The following is a 22,590-nucleotide window of genomic DNA, read 5'->3' on the forward strand; positions in this document are numbered from 1 at the left end:
TTTGATGACATAGCTGTTAATATAAAAATTCATGTTAATAATTGGCAAATAGCTAATAATAATAACTAACCTTTAACAGTGGATAATCTTTTCACTAGGATACCTGCTGCAGCCAAATCTTTATTCATTGTGCTTAAATATTTTGAGCAACATTTTCTTTCTATTCTGCAGTTAATTTTGCTGTTCAGATGTGCTATATGCACAATAAAATATATGCCTTTTTTTTAAAAGGATTCTTGGATGAAATAAACACACTGAGTATTTAAAAGAAAGGCTGGAAATTCTATCCCAAACTGGTGGTGAGCACATGTAATTTGTTCTTACAGTGCTAATGGTGATGGATTTACTGTAGAAACGCTAGTTCTGAAAATATGATAGGAATTCATTAATTATTATAATTTTAATATCTACAGTAAGATGGAAATTTACCTTGTTTCTAGAATTGTCTTCTACAAAAGAGAGCAGCTGTGAGCCATTTCACTTGTTACAGATAACAGCCAAAAGAGAATGGGAAGGCAGTCATTTCCTTAATCTATGGTTAAATATCTGTTATGAAATGTGCTAAAGAGGACAATTCCTCAGGTGGATAAAGGATTTTGACAAGACTGTCCTGCTGGAAGGATACTCAATCACTAGAATTATCTTTAATATAATCAACCACCAAGGGATAAAGCTGCATTTCTAAAATGTCAGTTCATTTTGTGATGCCTAGATGGGTCATCTCAGGCACTAATTATCTTTCATTCAGAACAATTTACATTCTCTTTTGAACATTATGCCTCTTCACTGGATTTCTTCAATCCATTTTGTTACTGGATCCCAATTACACATCAGGCTGCGCTTTCCAGATTAATCTGTTTGTTGGGTTTGTTGCTTCATCTCTGGAGTACTGTGATGCAGCCAGGCACCACTGTAATTTGTTATCTGTCAAATTATTGTAGGGAACTCTTATAGAAAAATGTGCTCTCATTTGTGACTTCTCAGTGCAGAGCAGTGTCCCCAGAAGGCCAGGATCATGCACACGAGGATCTCAGGTAAAGTACCTCCGCCTTAGCAACGGGCATTCTTATCTTATTGTCCCTGAGACTGTTTACACAGAATCAATAAAACAAAGTTTAGCGTCAGCAGAAAAAAGGACCCATAAGGCTTGAAGACAAAACTTACTCATGTGCTGTAAAATCTATCCCAGGGCAGCAGCTCAGCTTAAGTGCTGAGAAAGAGAGCACCACAGTTTTACAAGGAGCTTGGTTGGCCAACGCTTTCAGTTCAGTTAAGTCGAATGCATGCACCATATTGTCAAGAGTTAACCCTACCTCCCAAGGTAGCTGATAGTAGGAAGTGTGTCCCATATTTCTTGATCAGGTTCTCTGTGATCTGCTGAAGCGTTGGCCGGCGTCCGAGTAGCCTTATGTTACGGAAGAACTCAGGGGCAAGTGGCAGCGGGGAGCCAAGAAAATTGCGTCTTTCAACAGCAAGATTGTTTACTTTCCAGCGGCCAAACTCTCTGCAAAGGAAAGTAATTCTCATTCAGAAATATGTCATTCAGACAAATGCCTTCATTTGCAAACTACTCTGCTTCGTCGACTAGCTGGAGGCAGCTGGCTGGGTATTGCAGCAAGGCTTGACAGTGACACTCCGTCATGTGTTATAAGCGTAGGACAAGCAACAAGTGTTATTTATTAGAAGGGGAGGAAGTGCTCCGTTACAAAGCCATCGCTTGGAAAAATAAATAAATAAAAATTGAGGGTGCTACTGTTCCCATTTTTCCTGTTTATTTCCCGGTGTGAATATAACCCTAGAACAACCAGATTTGCACGTGAGTACATAGTTGGCTACTTCAAACAATGTGGAGAAACACTATTACAATACATTTTCAAAAGTTTTCTATATTTTGGGTCTCCATTCAGAGTAAATATGCAGATTGCACGTCTGATACCTGAAAACAGGTAACTTCAGCTAAAGGAGGGATACAAATGAATGAAAAAAATGTTCCCCTTCCCCTCTGCAAGATACTTCAGTAAGAGCAGGGAAAACAAACAAGTCAGTTACACAGTAATAAACACATCTTTGATTCATTTACTTACCAATTAAGCTACCAGATACTTATTAGCTGAAGAGCTCATTGCTTTCAATTTAGCTAAGACACTTAGCATCTGTGTTACTCTTGTTTTTGCGAGGTACTCTGTAGTCTCTTTTGACTACAGGCTGGAATACTGTGAGAATTAAGTCCAAGGCAACCTTTGGACTGCACTTTAGCTACTGCTTTGTCAAGTCCTTTGTAAAGCATGTCAATTAAGATTTGTCCTCAGATAAGACTGTAGAAAAGCAAACAGATTAGAGAGCTTAAGGATCCTACTGAAGGTCCCAGCTAAATATAGTACAATATTCATTTACACAATTAACACAAAAGACAAAAATCAAATTTGCAGCTAGGAAATAAATCTGAGAGATATTTGAAAGAAAGCAATTGCATGGGACTGAATGAATAAAATGAGTTATGTGATACTTAAACACTTTTTTTTTTCTGTATTCGGTACTTTAAAATGCACATGTATGAATGAGAACCAAATTAATGCAGTTTTGTGTAGTCCTAATGTACAGTAACCTCCTACTCTTGTAGATCCAAAATGCCTTTTCACCAGGGTTGCCATACACACATAATAGGTGATAATTTGGTGCAGCTGTTTCATAGGTATTTTTTGTTGGTTTGGTGGTGGTGGTGTGTTGTCATTCCACTTTGTTTTTAATTCTGTTACCATTTTTTAATGCTTTGTTCTCATAAATTTATTTTCATTGTAAGAATCCAGAAATCTAATAATCTCTTTTTTTCATCCTTTATGGAAGTACAGCATATTAGTAGGAATAGCTGAGAAAACTAAAGCAGAAATATTTTTACCTCTAAAATATAAGGCTAATGGTTGGTCATAGTGGCTACAGTAATGCAACAAATACAGTGTATTACCTTGAATTGTAAATGTATTTCTCAAGTGAAAGTAAAAAGAAATAAGGAAAACACTTTTCTTTTAATTTTATTTAAATATGCCCTTTTGGATATGTTTTTGAGGTTTTATTTATTTCTACCTTCCCTTCTTCTCCTTTCCTTCCTGCCTTCTCTGACCATGTGTATGACCTTCTTTTAATGCAGCCAGAACGATGTCACTAAATGGTTCTTGCTATATACATCAGTAAGTTTGAGACTGAAGAAGAAGCCAATCTCCAGAAAAAAAATATCTAAGTTAAAAGCTGATGATCAGTACTTCTCAGAATTTCTTACTAATCTGCTGTAGGATTTGACTACTTTTTGTATTCAGAAAGAACATTTTCTTTTCAGATTAAACACTGCCAACTTGAGTTTCCAATTCTTGGAGCTTTTAATGCATGTCTGGTAGATTAAAGGCTCTTCTAAATGCTAGGCATGTTCTGCACAACTAATTACAGCTCTTTTCTGAATCATTTCTTAACCTTGGACTAACTGTGTCAACTGATAACTTCTGTGTTTCTTTCCAAACAGTGGTTTTAGTTGATACAGAGTTTTACAGCTCTTCTCCAAAAGACAGAAAAACTAGAAAAATGGTGATCTCACCCATATTAGATTCAGAAGTATTAAGTTCAAGTCCTCCCACTCTACTAAAAGTCTTTTGTTTACTGAATTTAGGGATTCATTTATTCTAGTACTATGAGAAATATTTTTTTTTGGCTTAATTAGTCAGACCTGAGTTAGAGAACCTCCCTTCCACAGTTTTTGCTGCAGAAAGATTGTTTTGCCATAACTTGATTATTTCAGAGAGAGCAACTAGTCTAATGTTTTGCTTTTTATTTTGAGTATATCAGTGCAAATAATTACTGGTGCAGCAAGTAGTCATCCTTTCAAATTCCCTGTTGTAGAAACTGACGAGCTGACATTTTTAAAAAACAGACATTTTATTTTTCTCATTTGAGGTGAAGCTTTTAAAGCACTTACTAACTAGCTTACACCTTTTCCTGAAGTCTTTCTTAAATGATTCTTTCGGAACCTTGATAGATGAAGACCTAAATACTCTGAGAGAGACGAGAGGAAATGCCCTGTCTGAAAATAAGAGAGACACAGGACAACAAAAATAAGCTGCCTGACTTCATGACAGCTGGTACATAGACGAGGATAAGCAAGAAGTCACAAGCAGCTTCTCCAGCATGAAACACGAGAAAAGATTACAAACTTCCAAAATAAGTGAGTTGATGGGAGTAAAAAGTGAGAGGAGAGAAACTAGGGCTGAAGTACAGGGTAGAAATTTGCTTTACATTGTCTTCAAGAATGTTGAGTGATAAGGCCATTTCTGGATATGCGAGAGTCACTAGTAACTTCTATTTTGAATATAGAATTGCCTTCTCATTAAAAAAAAAATCACTACAAGTAAACTTGCATCATGATGTGCCTTTTACACTGTATATAAATATGTATATAAATAAATATATACATAGATTTCTCTGAAAAACAACAGCTTCAAAGAATTCAATAACGCTATTTGATAGAGCAAACTATCAGCTACAAAACACTTTTTAAACACAGTCACCACCATTAGCGATTCATTTTCACCAGTGATAAACAAAAGTCTGCATACTGCACTTGTAAATATCTGCACAGGTGATCCACTGTTTTATCACTAGAAAAATATTACCCACACAGTCCATCTTTCACCCACTTGAACAGAAGAAAGATAGAAGGAGCCAAATCCAGGCTGCATCTTGAACTTTTTCATCGGTGGGGAATTCACATTTCATCACTCCGTAAGTGCCATTTTAACTTCAGCTCATAGTGGTAGCACTATGTCTCGTCACTGGTAATGATACGATCCAGGAAAATGTCACCTTCTGCCTCATTTTGGTTCAGTAGGTCCTGACAAACTTGCATGAGGTGTTCCTTCTGTTCCTGTGGGACCCACCCAGAACAAACTTTTCCACATTCCAATGTTGCCACCATTGTTCCCATTGCACTGAGACCAATATTATGCTGTATACACAGTTCCCTGATAGTAATCCACTGATTTTTGCAGATGAGCTGATCAAGATGCTCTTCATTTTGTGGTGTGACAGCTGTTTGTGGCCATCTGGAACATGGCTTTTCTTTCACACCAAATTTCAACTGCAGAGAAGCACGACCCAACACTTCCCTGTCCTCACATCCACTCATTTGGTCTCCATACGCATTCAGCAAGTGCCAACGAATGTCAGTGAGTGCAATTTTTTTCACATGGAGGAAATCTCATAACTCCCACGCTATGCAGAAGTTGCATGGCTCGATAATTTTAATATTTTTCTATTTCTTTTAATATGCAGTTGGTCCAAAATGAATGCCTTTAATTTATTTCCATGGAAACTACAACAGGGACGAAGAGCACAATAACACTAGACCAGATTTTCAATAATCACCACCACTAGATATGCATTTTTGCCAGCAATGGACAAAAGAGCCTCCATGATGCACTCATGAAAATCTGCAACAATGGAGGTGACCCACTGCCACCATCACCACTGCTGAAACGCATTACCCACTACCTAACTATGCTCACATCTACTGTTTGGTGTCTATACACATGAATGTCAATGGGTGATTTTTTTTCTGAACAAGGAATTCAGTACCACTCTTTTGCTTCCTATGCACTTCCATATCAGATGCCCTTTTTGTCAGACTGTCCTTCCGCTGCCATTTGTCACACAGCAAATAAATGGAATATTGGTGGGAAGGTTCAAGCTCTATTGCTATACCACCAAAATCAACCTCTGATGGAGTGGGCTAACATAATGAAATAGAAGGCAATACTGACAGAGCAGCCCTCACATATATAAAAACAGTATCACACAGTAAAGCTCAACATTTTTTTACCTTTTTCTCTTACGGTCATTCTCTCAAATACAAGTTCTCCAGCCCTCAAATGATTTTTGTACTGAATGTACATCATAATTCTTTAGAAATCAGATTTTCATCCACTGCAGACTAGGAGGACCAACAGACTCATTGACCTTAGCAGAAAAAAAATTCTACTTTCTGAAGTCATAGAATCATAGAATGGCTTGGGTTGGAAGGGATCCCAAGGATCATCAAGATCCAACCTCCCTGCCACAGACAGGGCCACCAACTTCCAGATCTGGCAGTAGAGCAGATTGCCCAGGGCTCCACACAACCTGGTCCTGCACTCCTCCAGCCTCACTGGGCAGCCTGTTGCAGCATCTCACCACTCTCTCTGTGAAGAACTTCCCCCTGACAGCCAATCTTTTCCTTGAGGGAAAAAACATTCTTCCTTGTCTTATCACTATCTACCCAAGTTATAAGTTGATTCCCCTCCTTTGTATAATCCCCTTTCAAAAAGCCTGTCCACATCCCTCAGGATGGCATCCCTTCCTTCTATTCTGTTGGTGTCATCTGCAAAGGTGCTGAAGGCACACTCAATCACATTATTCACATCAGTGATAAAGACACTGAAGAGTACTGGTCCTAAAGTAGACTCCTGGGGGATTCCATCTGCCATTCACCTCCGCTTGGACACAGAGCCACCGATCATATTCTTCTGCCCGTGTCCATCCAGCAAATTCTTTATCCATGGATTAGTCCAGGCTTCAAATCCATATCTCTCCTATTTAGGGACAAGGATGTGGTGAGAGCCTATGTCAAAGACCTTGCACAAATCCAGGTAGATGTCACCAGTTGTTCATCCTTTGTCCACTGATGTTGTCACTCCAATGTAGAAGACCACCAGGTTGGTTAGGTATGATTTGCCCTTGATGAAGTTGTACTGACTGCGTTGTATTACCTCCTTGTCTTTCATGTATGTTAATATTGCTTCTAGGTGGATCTGTTTTGTGATCTTCTCAGGCACAAATGTGTAGCTCCACCATTTTGGGTCTTCCTTTCTACCTTTCTTAATAATGGGACGGATGTTTCCCTTTTTCCAGTCCCTTTGCCTGACAGCCATAACATTTCAAATACAATGGAGAGTGGCTTGACAGTCACATCTGACTACTCCTTCAGGAACTTGGGATGCAGGAAAAACATCCCCCACAGAACAACATAGCATGAGTGCTGACTGCTGGTCAAGAAAGCTAGTTATAGCTCAAATACAAACAGTGGACTTATTAGAAGCTTACTCTTTCCTTCTCTTCCATTTCTTCCAATTTGTGAGAGCCAAGACTAGCTGCTGTCATGGTATTTAACAAGAACCTAAGATTTAATAGCAGCTGGGACCCACTGTGCTTCCCATCTATTTTCAGCCTGATATATGCAGTATGTTCACCATTGGATAGAGCTTTTTATTGCTCAGGGCAAAGTCTGTTGCTGAGAAGGATGATGGCTTTGAGTTTCTGGGGTGATACAGGAAAGAGGAAATAAGTCAGTCTATCTCCCAGGATGAAATCTGTGATAGAAGTGCAGTACTGTTCATAAGCAGTGCCAAGAGCCATGAACAGCACTCTCTCCATCTTCCTGACCCACTGATTTGTATGTCCTACTCCAAATCTCTTTCTTGGCTAGCTGGTTAGCACATGTGCAAGAGCTCTGAAGCCAAGTAGTGCCAATATTGACAGGCTGTACTGCAGGCAAGCCATAGCCTATTTGCTGAATGGGATCTTCTGCCATTTGTTCCATTTAGAGGTTAAGTTGAAACAATGCAGTCAAGGCAGGGAAAAATAAACAAACAAACAAACAAACAAATAAATAAATAAATGCAGTTTAAAATGTATATACATTTTTTTTTCATTATTTCCTACTATTTCTTATTTGTATAGCATTCAGAGAGATGCTGTATCTGAGAATAATGTTCTGACATGACATTCATCTTTGTAAAGGGAATATGGAGATTTGCTCATATTAACATAAAATTACACGTGGATCTGAAAAGAACTAGGGCAGCAAAGGAGGGCTGTCTATGTCTCATTTCAAATTATTGATTCCTTTTTTTCCAAATGCATATATAAATTCTACATTTCTTTCTGCTACTGCATTCATTTTAATACATTCTAAATTATATGCTATGGGGAAATACAGGAAAATCTCTCCATAAAACATCTAGTTGAAGGAAACAAAAAAAATACCATTGTATTCTAAATTTGCACTGTGTGTGAATTTGAAATGGGAATATAATATCTGCTATTCTGGATGATTAACTAAGAGATTCCTAGTGAGTGTGATGGATTCTTCCTCCACACAGCCATATTTTCTTAAGTCAGACGTAGCCAAGAGGTGCCCAGATAAAACCAGCAGTGTTAGTTTTCATTATAATTTACTTTGGTATTTCATAAAACAGCAGAAGTGCCAGAAAGTATAAATGTCGATAAGTAGCAGTGTTAGATAGTTTGGAAAGCCTGCTTGGAGAATAAACATCACACCATTTTTAATATTACAGAACGCTGCTATGCCTTCCTTTTCTTAGTGTCTTCTAAATGACACAGATCCACTTTTGGCTGGTGAGAAGATGACTGCTTCAAATGGGCTGGAATGACATCAGAATTCTGAAGCCAATGTTTCCCAAGCAGCTGCAAGTTAATCTGTTGGCAGAAAAGATCACTGGGAGAATATATGGCATTTTTCTCTGCCTACATTCTTTAAAAGCCTGAAGATTTCTTAATGCTTGAAGCCATAACTTGGAAGACTCCACGATGATACAAAACGAAATGACTACATTAAAACTCAATGGTCAACGAAATGTTATAATGGCTGTAACTTGTATCATACACTGATCTGTGTCTTGGGCTTACGTAAGCTGGAAACTGCAGGGATGTGAAACAACTGCCTTATTCTGATAGGGCTTGTTGCACTTCCAATTCAAGGCAAAAGCTGTGTAGGGTTGGAACTGTAATAGAATGTCATAGAAAATTTAATTCCAATTCAGGAGACAGACTCTGAATGGGTTGTAGTTAACCCGTCTGGACACAGCTACACCACATTCCTAGATTTTATAAAAGAGGATCCCATAGCAGCAATATCCCATTACCTTGCAGGTACTGCCTACCAGCTACTGCCTACCAGCCATTCCACAACAATTACATACAAATCTGAAAAATATCCTGTATCAGAAAACTCTAAAAAATTAGATTTTAAGCAGATAATTTACCCATGTGTGGCCAGAACAAGACACATGCTAATTTAAATCAGTTCAGTAGTAGAGAATCTTCCCAAATTTCATTGAATTCTTCTTACTGCTTTTTCTCCTATTTTAGGAGTTAGGAATTACATACCAACTGAGCTTTCCAAAAATATCTACCTATACAGGAGCAAGATAATAGGGACAAACACTGAAACGTGCAACAGAAATACAGCAGCTTTCCTTCTCTGGGAGAAGTTGAATCTGATAGGATAGAATGCATCTTATCTGTGTCTCTTAAAATTGTCATTTATCCGTATCTGATGACTAAAAAGAAAAAAATCAAGATATTTTAAACTCCTTTCAAATGAAGTTCTCTTTGCTGAAATGAGAAATGAGAAAAATATGCTATTTACTCATTAACTATATCTTCATTATTGTCTAGCATTTTCCCAAAGTCAAAGCAGAAATATTTGTTAGATACATGCATATTTTCCACACCATTTCTTATGTTTTTATTTTGACATTATAATGAATAAGAACAATTAATATTCCTTCTTATCTTAATATACCACTACTTTGAAACATCCTAGTAATACTTTTTCCCTTTGTATCTCTTTCTCATCTTATCAGCTTCATAGCACTCAAAGTTCTTCCAGAACTAGAATTCATTTGAATCAGATTCCCTATTCTCTTTCATTATCCATATAAGGTAAAATTAATCAAATGAAACACATAGAAATCCATGAACAAATTTTAACAAATATAAGTATTTATAAACCTATAATGAAATACAATGTATTTGTTTCTATATGCATAGTCATTCAGATGACTTTCCCAACTGCTATGACAAAATTGATTTGAAAAATGCCATGAATGCTGTGGAAACATCAGAGGAAGAGAAGTAGATATGCTTTTGTTCTTGTCTAATAGAAATTCAGCCTCTGTAACATCTGTAGCCAGAAATTCCTCCTTTAATGGAATCTGAGCATGAATTATCTCATCATCTTGTCTTGTAGCTTTGTGTTTGTTTTTCATCTATAGTTAGTGATATAGTTCCCAACACACTTGTGTCAATGTCCCCATGTTTACATAGTTAGCTGTACCTCCATTGCTGAAAAGGTATTTGTACAAACATAAGAGCTCTTTGTGATTTATTAAAATTCTACCTCAGAAATCAGTCTAACACCCATGCAGTATACAGTAAGTAGTATGAAGAAATGCAGTTACTAGTGATACATTGCAAATTAGAAAAAATAAATAAACAGCAGGAACAGATAGAAAATGGAAAAATATTTGTATAAGCTGATTGACTAATTCTGAGGAACTGGTACAATGTCCTGTAAAACTGAACTGGCTGAACATGCTTTTAAGACAAGGATTAAATGCCAAGCAGATTATTTATCAGCTTTACATATAATAATGGTTTGTCATTATGAGCAGAGGGGACAGGGAGAATTCCTAGTAAAACTACCCTTGTCTATACTACACCTGAAATGGAGAATGATTGAGTTACTTGCGAGCTGCTTTCCTCCATATGTGTTGGGTTTTATACATTCTGAGTAGGCAGAAAGTAGAATTTTCAACATTTTTATGTTTCCGGGGATTGATTACATAGACCAGTAGATATTCTTTCCTATATTAATGACAGAAAACATATGGATTTACAATCTATTAGGTAAGCTGATGGCATTCTTGGAGTAACAAGCAATTGTCCATCCAATTAATTACAAAAAGTCCTGGTCACTTTTCATTATAAGTGGTTTATATGTTTATTCTTCCTTGCAAGAAGTTCAGTATTGATTTCATGGTTTGGCACATATCCAAGAAGGATAACAAGACTGTTCATTCTCCCCTTCATATTACCAGGACAGTTTCTAATATCTTTTATCCACATTGCTCAAACTAATCAAACTAATCTATAAAGTCTTGGCAAGCTCAAATCATTGTTTTCCTAGCTCACGTATGCCCATAGACAACCTTTATTACCTTGCAACAAGTTTTCCAAAATTAGGCTTAGACCTTAAGAAAATGCTTTATGATACACTGATGAAAGGGGGTATGAGAAAGAGAAGAAAGTTGTATTTATTATACGTCTTTTTGTCTGATATTAAGAGCCAATAGATTTCACTTTCTTGTTCTTGTAATTGATTGTGCATGAAAAAAAATATACTTATTCTGGAATTTCATAAGAAAAATGGAGCCAGAAGCCATCTTTGGGCTTCCCAGTTGAGAAATGGCTTTAAGGATTCATTCTGTACATATTGCTGCTTCAAAATCAACACAGTCATAGATTTTTCCCTTCTCTTCTTCTCTTGACTAAAATAAAAATAAAAACAATGGAACTCGATTTCTTGTGGAGGTAAAGAAGAAAGTCAGTGAACAGATATAACCTTCTTCTGCCACGTAGTCAGATCAAGGCCAAGAAGGTCTATGACCTGGTCAGCATGGCACTGAGTGTGATCTTTTAAATCCTTTGAAAAGCTTTTGTGTATTTGTTTCTGCAGCCTTGCTGCTGCTTAGTACTGGCTTAGCTCAGTGCCATGGAGAGACCAAATTCCTGTCTGCTCATCCCAAAGGCTGATGTGTCTGCCTGCCTGGAATTGGTAAAAGGCACTTACATGACTGGCTTAAAGGCAAACAAAAACTGAATAGCAGAAGCATCAAATTCTCAAACAAATATTGATTCAAAACCTTACCTATCAGGCGATACACAATGTCGAGAATTGTTTCCTTTCCAAAAAGAATGTCACATAGACTGAAATAATCCTCTATAATGTGGATTATTTGGCTCATTTTGCATGAAATTGACAAATATATCTGTCCAAATAAGGACTTCTTTTCTCCCATTTATTTCTAACAAAACTCTGGACTCAGTACAATTTTACACAACTGTAAATCTCATAGACATAAGCCTGAATGTTTTGATATTGTGAAATGTCAGCTTGCAATACACTTTATAATATGTATGTTGGAGACTTTGTACACAAATAGATCTATTCTGATGTTCTCTTTACAGTCAAAATTTTTAAGTAAAATCTATTATCCCTCTACAGTGTCCTCTTACGAGATTTCTAAGGAGCTTGAGATAAAATGCTCTGCTTTGATTTAAATATTGTAAAAGATATTTATTGAGCATGCCTCATAATATAATGTATGTGAGTCTGTATCCATTTATTTATCCCTCATAGCACCAATGGGACATGAAATATTACCTAGAATGTCATATAATTATCATATCTTCCATAAGCTGTATTTATAATACCATGAATACTGGCACAGACTGGAAGGAGTGAAGTTTTATGTATTCAATGGAGGCAGGAATCTCTTGCTGTGGAAGAGGGACGTATTTAACAAACAAGAGAAGCAATACATGACATATACACACAAACGTTTATCTATGCTGAGTGCTACTCTGCCTTTACACTCACATGGCTGAGTAAAATACGGTTCTGAATCATTTGTATCTGCATCAAAGGTGTCAACGCTGTGCTTGAGCATCATCATTAGAAAGTGTGAGCAAAGTGCCATGTAGTTCAGCAGTACTGCTTATTGTGGTCTGCTTCCCTGGAGTCAAAAGCCTTCATTTCTTTTCTCTTTGATTTTACTCATGAAACACAAGTTTAATAACATAAATAAATAAAACATAGGAAGTACCTCTAACGTATGCAAGCCAATTGCAGTAAAGAAGAGAAATAAATGTTGAATTAAAATTAGCAACAAGGTTATTGCTATTCTCTAGATGTAAGTCAATTTCAGGTGATTATTAAATTATTATTATCATAGCAACTGCATTTAGGACCTCATTCTTCTGGTTGCTCAGAGCTTGAAATAATGAGAATCTACAGTAAAGTTGCAGCATTTTCCTAGAAATATTCATTAGGAGGGAACAGAATGCAACAGGGTTATGCAGATCTGGACATAGATCCAAGCTTAACTGTTTGTTAAGCCATATGCCCAACAGATGTGATGGTATTTTTGTCCAGCTTCTTTGTGTAAGGAGCAAGGCCGAACAATTACTGGGGATTCTGTTTTGGCCACAGTAAACATAACCTTAGCTATTAATGCCTTAAACAGAATGATTTTCATCCTATTGTAGGACATGCCAGCTTTGAAATGCTGCCATGAAAAAATATCAGTAAGCCTCCATTGCATGTGCTGTTTCTCAGGAACTGAGAGATTACAATGTGTTAAAAGTAGTCCAGTATTTTATACATAAGAAAAATATGTTACATAAAATGAAAGAGACGTAGGGATAAATGAAGTAATCTGTATTGTAGTTATGAATAAATAAAATGCATTACTGCAAATCTTTCAAGTGCTATTTGATTATAACATCCCACCCCTTCAGATTTTAATGCAATTCAGTGTGGCAACAGAACAAGAATTTTTACCATCTGATGGGTTTCTAGTGGCCAATGTGAAGACAATTCCAATTCCAGTTCCTATGGTAAGTATACACAGTTCCCAAACATATCACAGAAGGGGGCTGATCAGCTAATTCATACTTTCAGTGAAAGCAATGCAACAAACAGATAAATACTAGAGTTTGGTCTCACTGCCTCAGTAAAGATAGGAAGTGGAAAAAGAGAGAACAGTCGAAGACCTTGTTTCCCAGAAGCTAAAGGCTATCTTCATGCTGCCTGTGCATTCAGCTGGCTTGATACATGGCAGCTCTGTAGCACGTATTGCTGCTTTAACATAAAGCTCACTCTGCTATCATTATAGAATCATAGAATCTTTAGCACTGGAAGGGACTCTGAAGGCCATCTAGTCCAGCTCCCTGCAGTGAATGGGGACATGCACAGATAAATCAGGTTGCCCAGGGCATGATTCAGCCCTGAAAGTGTGCAGGGACAGAGCATCCACCACATCTCTGGGCTACATGTGCCAGTGCCTCACCACCCTAATTGTAAAAGGCTTTTTCCTCATATCCAACTAAATCTCCCCTCTCTAAGCTTGAAGCCATTTCCCCTTGTTCTATCACCACAGACCCTGCTAAAGAGCCTGTCCTCTTCTTTCCTGTAGCTCCTCTTTAGATACTGACAGGCCACTCTCAGGTTACCTCACAGCCTTCTCCTCTTCAGGCTGCACAGCCCCAGCTCTCTCAGCCTGTCCTCACAGGAGAGTCATTCCATCCCTTGAATCACATCCATAAATGCATCCATCTTCTCTGAGAGGACCTGCTGTGGTACAAAGAGAAGTAACTCTTGGAAAAGGCTGGAGGGAGTTACTGTGCTGCAAGTGTGGAACAATTTATTTAACCTCTGAACGTGGGACTGGCTGAAAGTGTGTCAAAGATGACAATAAATTAAGGATATATAATGAGGTATTCTGTAGTAAATAGCTGAACAGCACAGAAACGTAAGTTTATGTTCCACAAGACTATTTGCTTTACGCTTATTGGAAGAAGTTGTTCACACAAAAAGCTATAAAAACACAACCTTCCTGGCTCCCCTGTAGATCAGTTACTTCTCTATGAAGGTGGAAGAGAGAGATGCTGACATTCCCATGTTGTCTTTCTGCAAATGCATAAGCATTGTATTGATGAAGCAACACAAATGCACAGACATATGGAATTATCTTCTTGGTTACTCCTTTTTGCTCATCTTGAACCTGTTAGTTCTGTGTGGCTGAGGTTTAAGTCCCCTTGTCACGGGGTCACCTCACAGTGGTGAATAGCTGTTTCTGTCCTGCAGGAATCATTGACACCCACATCCAGGCACGGTCTCTAGTAAATGTAGCTTCTGAGACCACTGGAATCAAGGTAGAAAAAGGAGAAAAGCAGGATTCCAAAAATAACGCAAAGCTACCACAAGAGTTTCCTCAGATATACTCCTGGAAGTCAGAAGAGATGTCTTATGTGGAATTCACGTACTGTGCTCTCTTTGGGGACAGCCTAAGCAATCGTGTCATCATGACACACCCTCCCTGAGATGCCATCTCTCCTGCTATAACTCAGATGCAGAGAAATACACCCTGACATAGAACCTGGCCAAAAGTCATTTCTAACTTGCATTTACTTTTTTTATTGTTTTTTTTTTCTTTTCAATCAAGAAAATTATGGCACAGAGAAAATGTGTGGTCATTCTGGACCATGGATAGGATCAAAGAATATCCTTAGTATGAAGAATTAGGAACTCTTGCTTCTAATAGCTCTGACATATTCGTAAGTCTTTCATATCCTGCATTCTTTCAGGAAAAACTTGACTTGGTAAGTGCTAAATATGCAGGATAAAGGTCTTTACCTTTTTAACCTAAATGAAATTGCAAAATTCACTTCCAAATGGAAGGCTGTCTGAATGCTATTCTGGAAGCAGTAGATCATATTTTCTCTTTTTTCTATTTTAAGGAAAAAGCAAAGGTGAGGCAATCAAAATTTTTTTAAATAAAATATTTAACTATACTGCTGTAAGCTGTTGTTCCTATGCAATGCTGCATCATCACATAAAATTCAATACAATTACTGAAAATGAAACTAGAGTAAAAAATATCCTATTTGTCTTTACACCTCTGTCATATTAAAGCTAACCAATGAAAAGTTAAAAGTGTAAAAGGTGAAAGTAGAGTTTTCACACATCTAGAAATATATAATCTATCTGTTCTCTCTCTAGTTTAGCAGACATGCCTATAAATTATGAACTTTTTGTGTGTCTTTCCAAAGGAAGAGTGATTACAGTTTTTTGTATGAATGCAGGAGTAGGACCTAAATCCATTTCAAAGTATACGCTGTTAGTGTCATATTATTTACTTGAGAAGCTTTTGTACAGGGGAACTTACAGAAATTGTCCTGAGCAGAGTACTTTATTTTAATGCTGAATAGGATTATACATTAATAAAATATGTTTGGCATGAGGTATGACAAGTGTTTCTGAAAAGAAGCACTCGAAATCATGTTGAGACACTAGAGAGGTGGGTAGAGATTCAAAAGTTGCAATGTAATAAAAAGCAAGGTGCTTTTAATGCTTAAGGAAACAAACACAAAATAATTAAGCAAGTAGAAATACGGCAATAAAAGAGTAGATTAAAAAAAAAGACTTAATCTCCGTGGAATTTCACTACAAGTATGGCAAATTCTTGCAAACAAGAATTTTATGCATGATAACAAAATATTTGTCACTTTCCAGAGTTCTGATAAAATCTTATTAATAATAGTGCCCCTAGAGAAAAATAATAATAAAAAACCCTCTGTTTAAATAATTTTGAAAAATAGAAAATAAAAAAAGCTTTTTAGGAAAAAAAAAAAAAAAGACTTCTTTTTTTTTTTTAAGAGAATGCAAGCTTCTGGAGAACAGGAGCCCTGCTCCCTGCTGTATTCCCCTTTTGGCAATATCCACCCACTATGTCTTATTTCCTACTTAGCGAGTATTTTGTGGGCACTTTCTTACTAAATGTCTATATACAGTCCTGCATAAGTGACTCGGGGTCTACTGGCACACTACACAGTCTCCTGGTACACACAGAAATAGTAGCATCAATTATTCTGCTGTGTCTGCAGAAGTTCCTGTAAAGAGTGTAGAAATATTAACATTGATGGAAATAAAGAACTGTTAGCGAAATAATAGAATTTAATTACCTTTTATATAGACTAAGGATTCGGTCAATGTATTTCATAATCTGTTCTTTATTTCACTGGCTGCACATGAGCTTTCAAAATCAGTGTTGGTAAAGAAAGCTATGAAAGGAGTGCAACAGCTGCACCAAAAGTAATGCCTGCTATTTTATTATGTTGGTCCATGCTATCAAAAGCAGATGTTGGTGGTATGGCTGTGGAGTTTGAACCTTCCCACCACTATTTTGTTACGTGCTGTTGCTGTGTGACGGATGGCAGCAGAGGGGCAATCTGACAGAATGGACATCTGACATGGAAATGTATAAACCAAAGGTGTGGAATTGAATCTCTCCATGTAGAAAAAAATACACACAGGTGACACTCACTGATGTTTGTTGGACATTTATGGAAAGCAAACAGTGAATGTGAGGTGATGGGTGGTGCCTCTCTGCAGTGGAGACATCAGTGTGAAATAAAACCACATTCCAGACGGCCATGCACGGCTGTCACACAACAATATGAAGATCAGCAAGTCTATGTGAATCAGCTAATGGTGGTGACTCTTCATAGAATCACAGAATCATAGAATGGCCTGGGTTGAAAAGGACCACAATGATCATCCAGTTCCAACCCTCTGCTGTGTGCAGGTCGCCAACCACCACGCCAGGCTGCCCAGAGCCACATCCAGCCTGGCCTTGAATGCCTCCAAGGATGGGGCATCCACAACCTCCTTGGGCAGCCTGTTCCACTGCGTCACCACCCTCTGAGTGAAAAACTTCCTCCTAATATCTAACCTAAACTTGCCCTGCTTTAGTTTCAGACCATTCCCCCTTGTCCTATCACCATCCACCCTTGCAAACAGCCATTCCCCCCCTTCTGTTCACACGCTCTCCCTTCAAGTTCTGGAAGGCCACAATGAGGTCACCCTGGAGCCTTCTCTTCTCCAAGCTAAACAAGCCCAGTTCCCTCAACCTTTCCTCACAGGAGAGGTGCTCCAGCCCTCTGATCATCTCAGTGCCCTCCTCTGGACCCGCTCCAAGAGCTCCACGTCCTTCCTGTACTGAGGGCCCCAGGCCTGGACGCAGTGCTGCAGATGGGGCCTCACAAGAGCCGAGTAGAGGGGGACAATCATCTCCCTCTCTCTGCTGGCCGCCCTTTTTTTACTAGTTGTTTCAGTTTTTTCAGTGCACTTATTATACATAAAATGGTTTGTTTTGGTGATATTCAGAATATGTCATGCTTCTTTTGACCAACATTTTCTTGAGACTAAGTTTTCCAAATCTGATTCATTTTGACATTCAGACATCAATTAAATATCATATAATATAATTATACCTTTACAGGGTTAAAAATAATAATAATAATTAAAAAAGGGATATATTTTACATTTTTGGTTTTGATTTGTTTGTTTTTTTTTTTAATTAAGAATGTAGGCCTACTCTTAGGCAGTCAGTGGGTTTCATTTCACATCAACTGAGGGCAAAAAAAATTAAATGAATTTAACAAGTAGGAATAATCAGAGAGAAAAAATCCCACTCTTTTACCATGAAATTGTTTCTTATTTGAAATCTCAGAGAGAGAAAAAGTAGGTCCTGCCTATGACAGCAGGTAGACATGCGTTTCACATACATGACCTTGACCTTACAAAAACAATCAGCTGTTCCTGTGTAATTTAAGGGAAACTTCATGATAGAAAACAATTTGCACAAACTGTTTTTCTCCTTTATTTCTTTCTTGGGTTACTTTTTTGCATTTTTCTAATGCAATCTTCAATAACTGTCAGAATCCTTACAAGTACTAATACTGTGCACAGCAACGTTCATTACAAGCTACAGTGTTGCCCTGACTGACAATCATGATTATACAAATCACAGAAATTTCTTTAAAAAGTTAAAATTTTCTAAGCATCGTATGGATTATTTCAGGTGAATACTCTGAAAACACGAGATTCTTTAAAGGCTGATGTCCTTACTGGGAAGGAAAACTGACAGAAAGATGTCTCTAGCAATTATTTATTAGCAAACTGAATTTCTAGACTTTATACGGAACAGCTGTGGGTCTTTAATAAACTACAGTTCTGGTGATATCCTGCCCTTTCAGTCTCACAGTCAGTAATTCAAATGTGCCTATAACTCAGAGACGATAGCTACTGACAGCTGGAGATAAGGTGACAAATAGCTCTTCCAGTTGAGACGTTGACATAATTGAAATGTGCTGCCAGAGGAGAACAGAAAAGAAAGCATGGATAAACAGCAGCAAAAACCAAGTGAAAGGTACAGTCCTTCCACTGCCTTGCTTTCACTAGCACAGCAGTATCAGATTGTTCAGGTCAGCCGTGATAATTGTGATCCCCTAACGGGGTTGCCATTGCATTGGAAACAGAGTGAATTGATCTTTCATTAAACGTTTACGGAGCTTACACACTAGCTGAAGAAGATTAAATGTGAAAGTGGCATTGATGTGCTAAAGTTTACAGGAACATTCTACTTTAGAACTTTCATGACATGATAGTATGTTGCTGAAGTATAACTGAAAATGTATTTTAAGATTCTCTTCATCCTAAGTAATCCTAGGAATATTTATCAGAACATTCTTCTCCAATATTTTTTTGGCCAATAACCGGGATGCAAATGGTCTCATATAGTGGACAGGTCCTGGCACTGAAAACAAGATCATCCCATTTCATTTTCCCCTGATGACTAAGTATGTGTTTTACAGTTTATTGTATCCTTATACCTTTGCAAAATAGAGAACTTTTTTTTTTTTTTTCCTAGGAAGAATTCTGAGATATAAAATACATCATTAACCACTCTGTCCTTAACCTTATGATATTTGGGAAGGGTCTATAGGGACTTTGATAGCAAAATGTGTTTTAACTTAGTCTCGTAATCACGGTAAATTGAACTTTTTAAAACATAGAGAATAATACCTTGGAGCCACAGTTTTACCGTCTGAAAATTGATAGGGATCAAGACATTTATTCCTTCCCTCATTATGCTGTAGATGCAAGATATAATAAATCTATTAGTAAAATGTTATTCAAAGCACAATTTTGTGCCACTCTATAGAAAAAAAAGAAAGTCTACACTGGCATATATGTAAGCACAAGAAGAGTAGGATTTTATAAGAAGCTTCTTGGGAAAAACATAACCTGGTAAATGAGAACTGGAACACCTCCAGAGGACCTGCTTGCCCACTATTGTTTTCTTCCCTTTGTTCTTTATTCAAAATAGCAAATATCTCATTATCTTGATAGCAAAAATGGGATTTGCAGTGCTATTCTCTTTTAGTTAGTCATATTTATTCTTTAGTATAGATTATACCTGTGCATAGATAATGAACAGGTAGAAATTCCATATGTCCTCCATCCCAATTGTACTGCTAAATGCGTTATCATCTCACAAGGAAAAAAAAAAGCACTGAGTGAGCCTAACACAATGTCTAGGGACCAGCAAGATTAGGGCTAGCACTTTTACCCTGAGGAAAACAACAGTTGCAGGGAGAGCTGTTCTGTTGATGGAAGTGTGGCTGGAACCAGGTAGGAGGAGTTAGGAAATTCCCCCGGCAATAGGAAGGTTATGTTTAAAGAAGAGCTATTTTTAAATTAACATGTGTTTCAGGGAATGTCATATGTCCCATATAGCAAAAAGGATGTAGAGGAAAAAAAAAAAAAAAAACAGAAAATATGTTTAGGCAGGGATTGATAATGTTTTCTTTAACATCACAGTCTTTCTACAGAAATAATTTTAAGTGAGGTTGGGAATATTCTTGACTTCAAAAATAGTTTGCAGGTAGGTTCTGCGCTGTTGTATTTTTAAGGAGCTTCATTACATTTGCATTTGGCAGTGAAGCTTTACTAGCTCTAGGCCATCACTGTTTCTTTTAACAGCCATGGTTTGTTTGTTCTCTTGGAGACACTCAAGTTGCAATTATCTGTATTTCAGTACAGATGTACACAGACCCATGAGCTACGCTTATCAATTAACGAGAAAGGAATATAGATCTGCGAGCCAGAAAATTAGCATGGTATCATAAGATGACCTAAGTACTATATTTATAACTTCAGAAACATGACAATAGTCAAAACTGACAAGATTCAAATATAATTACTTTGATAGTCAAATAGGCCACATCACTTATGCAAGCCTCAAATATTATCAGGAACATGGAAATATTTATGGGTGGGTGGATCGGTTGGTTTTAGCAACTTTGCCATGAAGCTGTCAGTCATATTAGTGACAACAGCAAATGTATATGATTCACAGCAACAAGGCTGAGATTAGAGGGTATGCTTGACTTTTTTTTTATATTTTCATTGTATGCCATCATATTGAACTGAAGCCATATCTGTCATAGTTAAATCCTCACTTAGACAAAGAAAGCCTTCACACAGGCTCGATGCTAAACAGAGACAATAAGGCTGTGGCTGTTTTACCTTTGGCATGCTGAGGTTCTCTTGATTTCTGTTTAGACTTTAATGAAACAGGTCTTTTACCTCAATACATGTCTAAGTAAGCATAACTGTGTCATGCTTTGTGCTTGTTAGACAAACACTCACAGCCTGACCTGGTAGACCTCTGAGACAAGACACATTTATTGACAAGAAGAAAATTGCTGGAGATTACTTTTAGAGGCTTCTGTGATAATTCAAGCTCATCTTTCTATAAAATGCACACACAAACACTAGTAATGGTAAAAATGTTTAGAACATGGCAAGGCAGCATTAAAATTTGTAAATCAACAAACTCATTTTTATGGGGATGTTATAAGGGGTTGATAATCTGCCAATTGCCTACTTTAATCAAGATAAATAAAATAATTGAACTACTCTCTATAAATAATATCCTCCAGAAATCCCAAACATTTAAAGTATTCCAAACCACACAAAAATCAAAGATGGAAACACTAGATATTGCAAGTCTGAAAAGAGATAAATTTAATGATTAAATTTAAAGTAATCTTAATGTAAGGTAGAATCTGGTCTGCTAAGCTTAGTATCTGCTTCAGCAAACAGTAGACACACTAAGTGTAATTCTCTTCCTACTTTCCTTCTCCCACCTGGCAAAGATAGATTAAAGAAAAGATAGATTAAAGAAGACCAAAAAAAATGTATAAACATTGCAACTTCCATCTTCATTTTTTATCTATATCCAGAATTTTGAATATTTAACTTCTCCCTGAGGTATCTTTACTAAGAGAAAGCATTAAAATACTTTCAATAGCTCCAATAAGACAGCAATGCTCTAAATACAAATTTGGAAATGCCACTAATGAAGTAAATAAAGATTAGTGTGAAGAAGGTCATATATGGCAAGGGAATGAGAAATGAATAACGTTTGTACTGCACCTGCTGCAGGTATGCAAATTTGCCATGAGCCACTGGAGGCCTCTCAGCACTGGGAGGTGTCCTCGATAATGAGAGAGAAGTTGCTTTTTTTCCTCAGCATCAAAGGCAGTCGTCTTTATAGTCTTATCCATTGTCTAATAAACATACTTCAGCACATTCATATTGTTTGATCTTGTTTTGAGCCTTAGGATTCAAGACCGTCTGAGATTTTTATATGTGCTTGTGATTCTGCATCATGCCATGCAAAGGCAAAGTTGTACAATGTTGAAAAAATGTCAGTATCTGAAAAGTTTTGGTACTGGAAGGATATCATTCACTAAAGAAAAGTGAATTACAAGTATTATAACTGCCTGTTGCTTAATTTGCAGTAGGTATGAATATGCACATGTATACTTATTTAAAAACAAGATAAGTATGTATATCCATACATAATTTAAATAGTATACATAAAAAACATAAACTAATCACACATTCAAATACTTAAATTAATTTTAAATTATAATGTCATTACTGATCTCTGAGGAAAATCTTAATCTAAGCAAACTTAAAAACTAAAAAATGTCAGAAAAGCTGACAGTATCATGAGTTTAGATCATCTTACTGACTTTATAAAACTTAACAGAGGAAAGAGAGCATTAGCT

The 22,590-nt window shown here is 37.1% G+C and overlaps 1 protein-coding gene across 1 annotated transcript in view; it reads right to left on the bottom strand.

Annotated features, from left to right (window-relative positions):
- The window catches only part of BRINP3 (BMP/retinoic acid inducible neural specific 3), a 201,499-nt gene that overhangs the window by 85,089 nt on the left and 93,820 nt on the right, over nucleotides 1-22,590 (bottom strand). The window contains exon 3 of the mRNA XM_010715542.4: nucleotides 1,314-1,504. Coding sequence (XP_010713844.1) covers nucleotides 1,314-1,504 — 191 coding nt within the window. The remainder of the gene's footprint in view (nucleotides 1-1,313; nucleotides 1,505-22,590) is intronic.

This window comes from Meleagris gallopavo, chromosome 10, assembly GCF_905368555.1.
Source record: "Meleagris gallopavo chromosome 10, MGAL_WU_HG_1.1, whole genome shotgun sequence".
Lineage (NCBI taxonomy): Eukaryota > Metazoa > Chordata > Aves > Galliformes > Phasianidae > Meleagris > Meleagris gallopavo.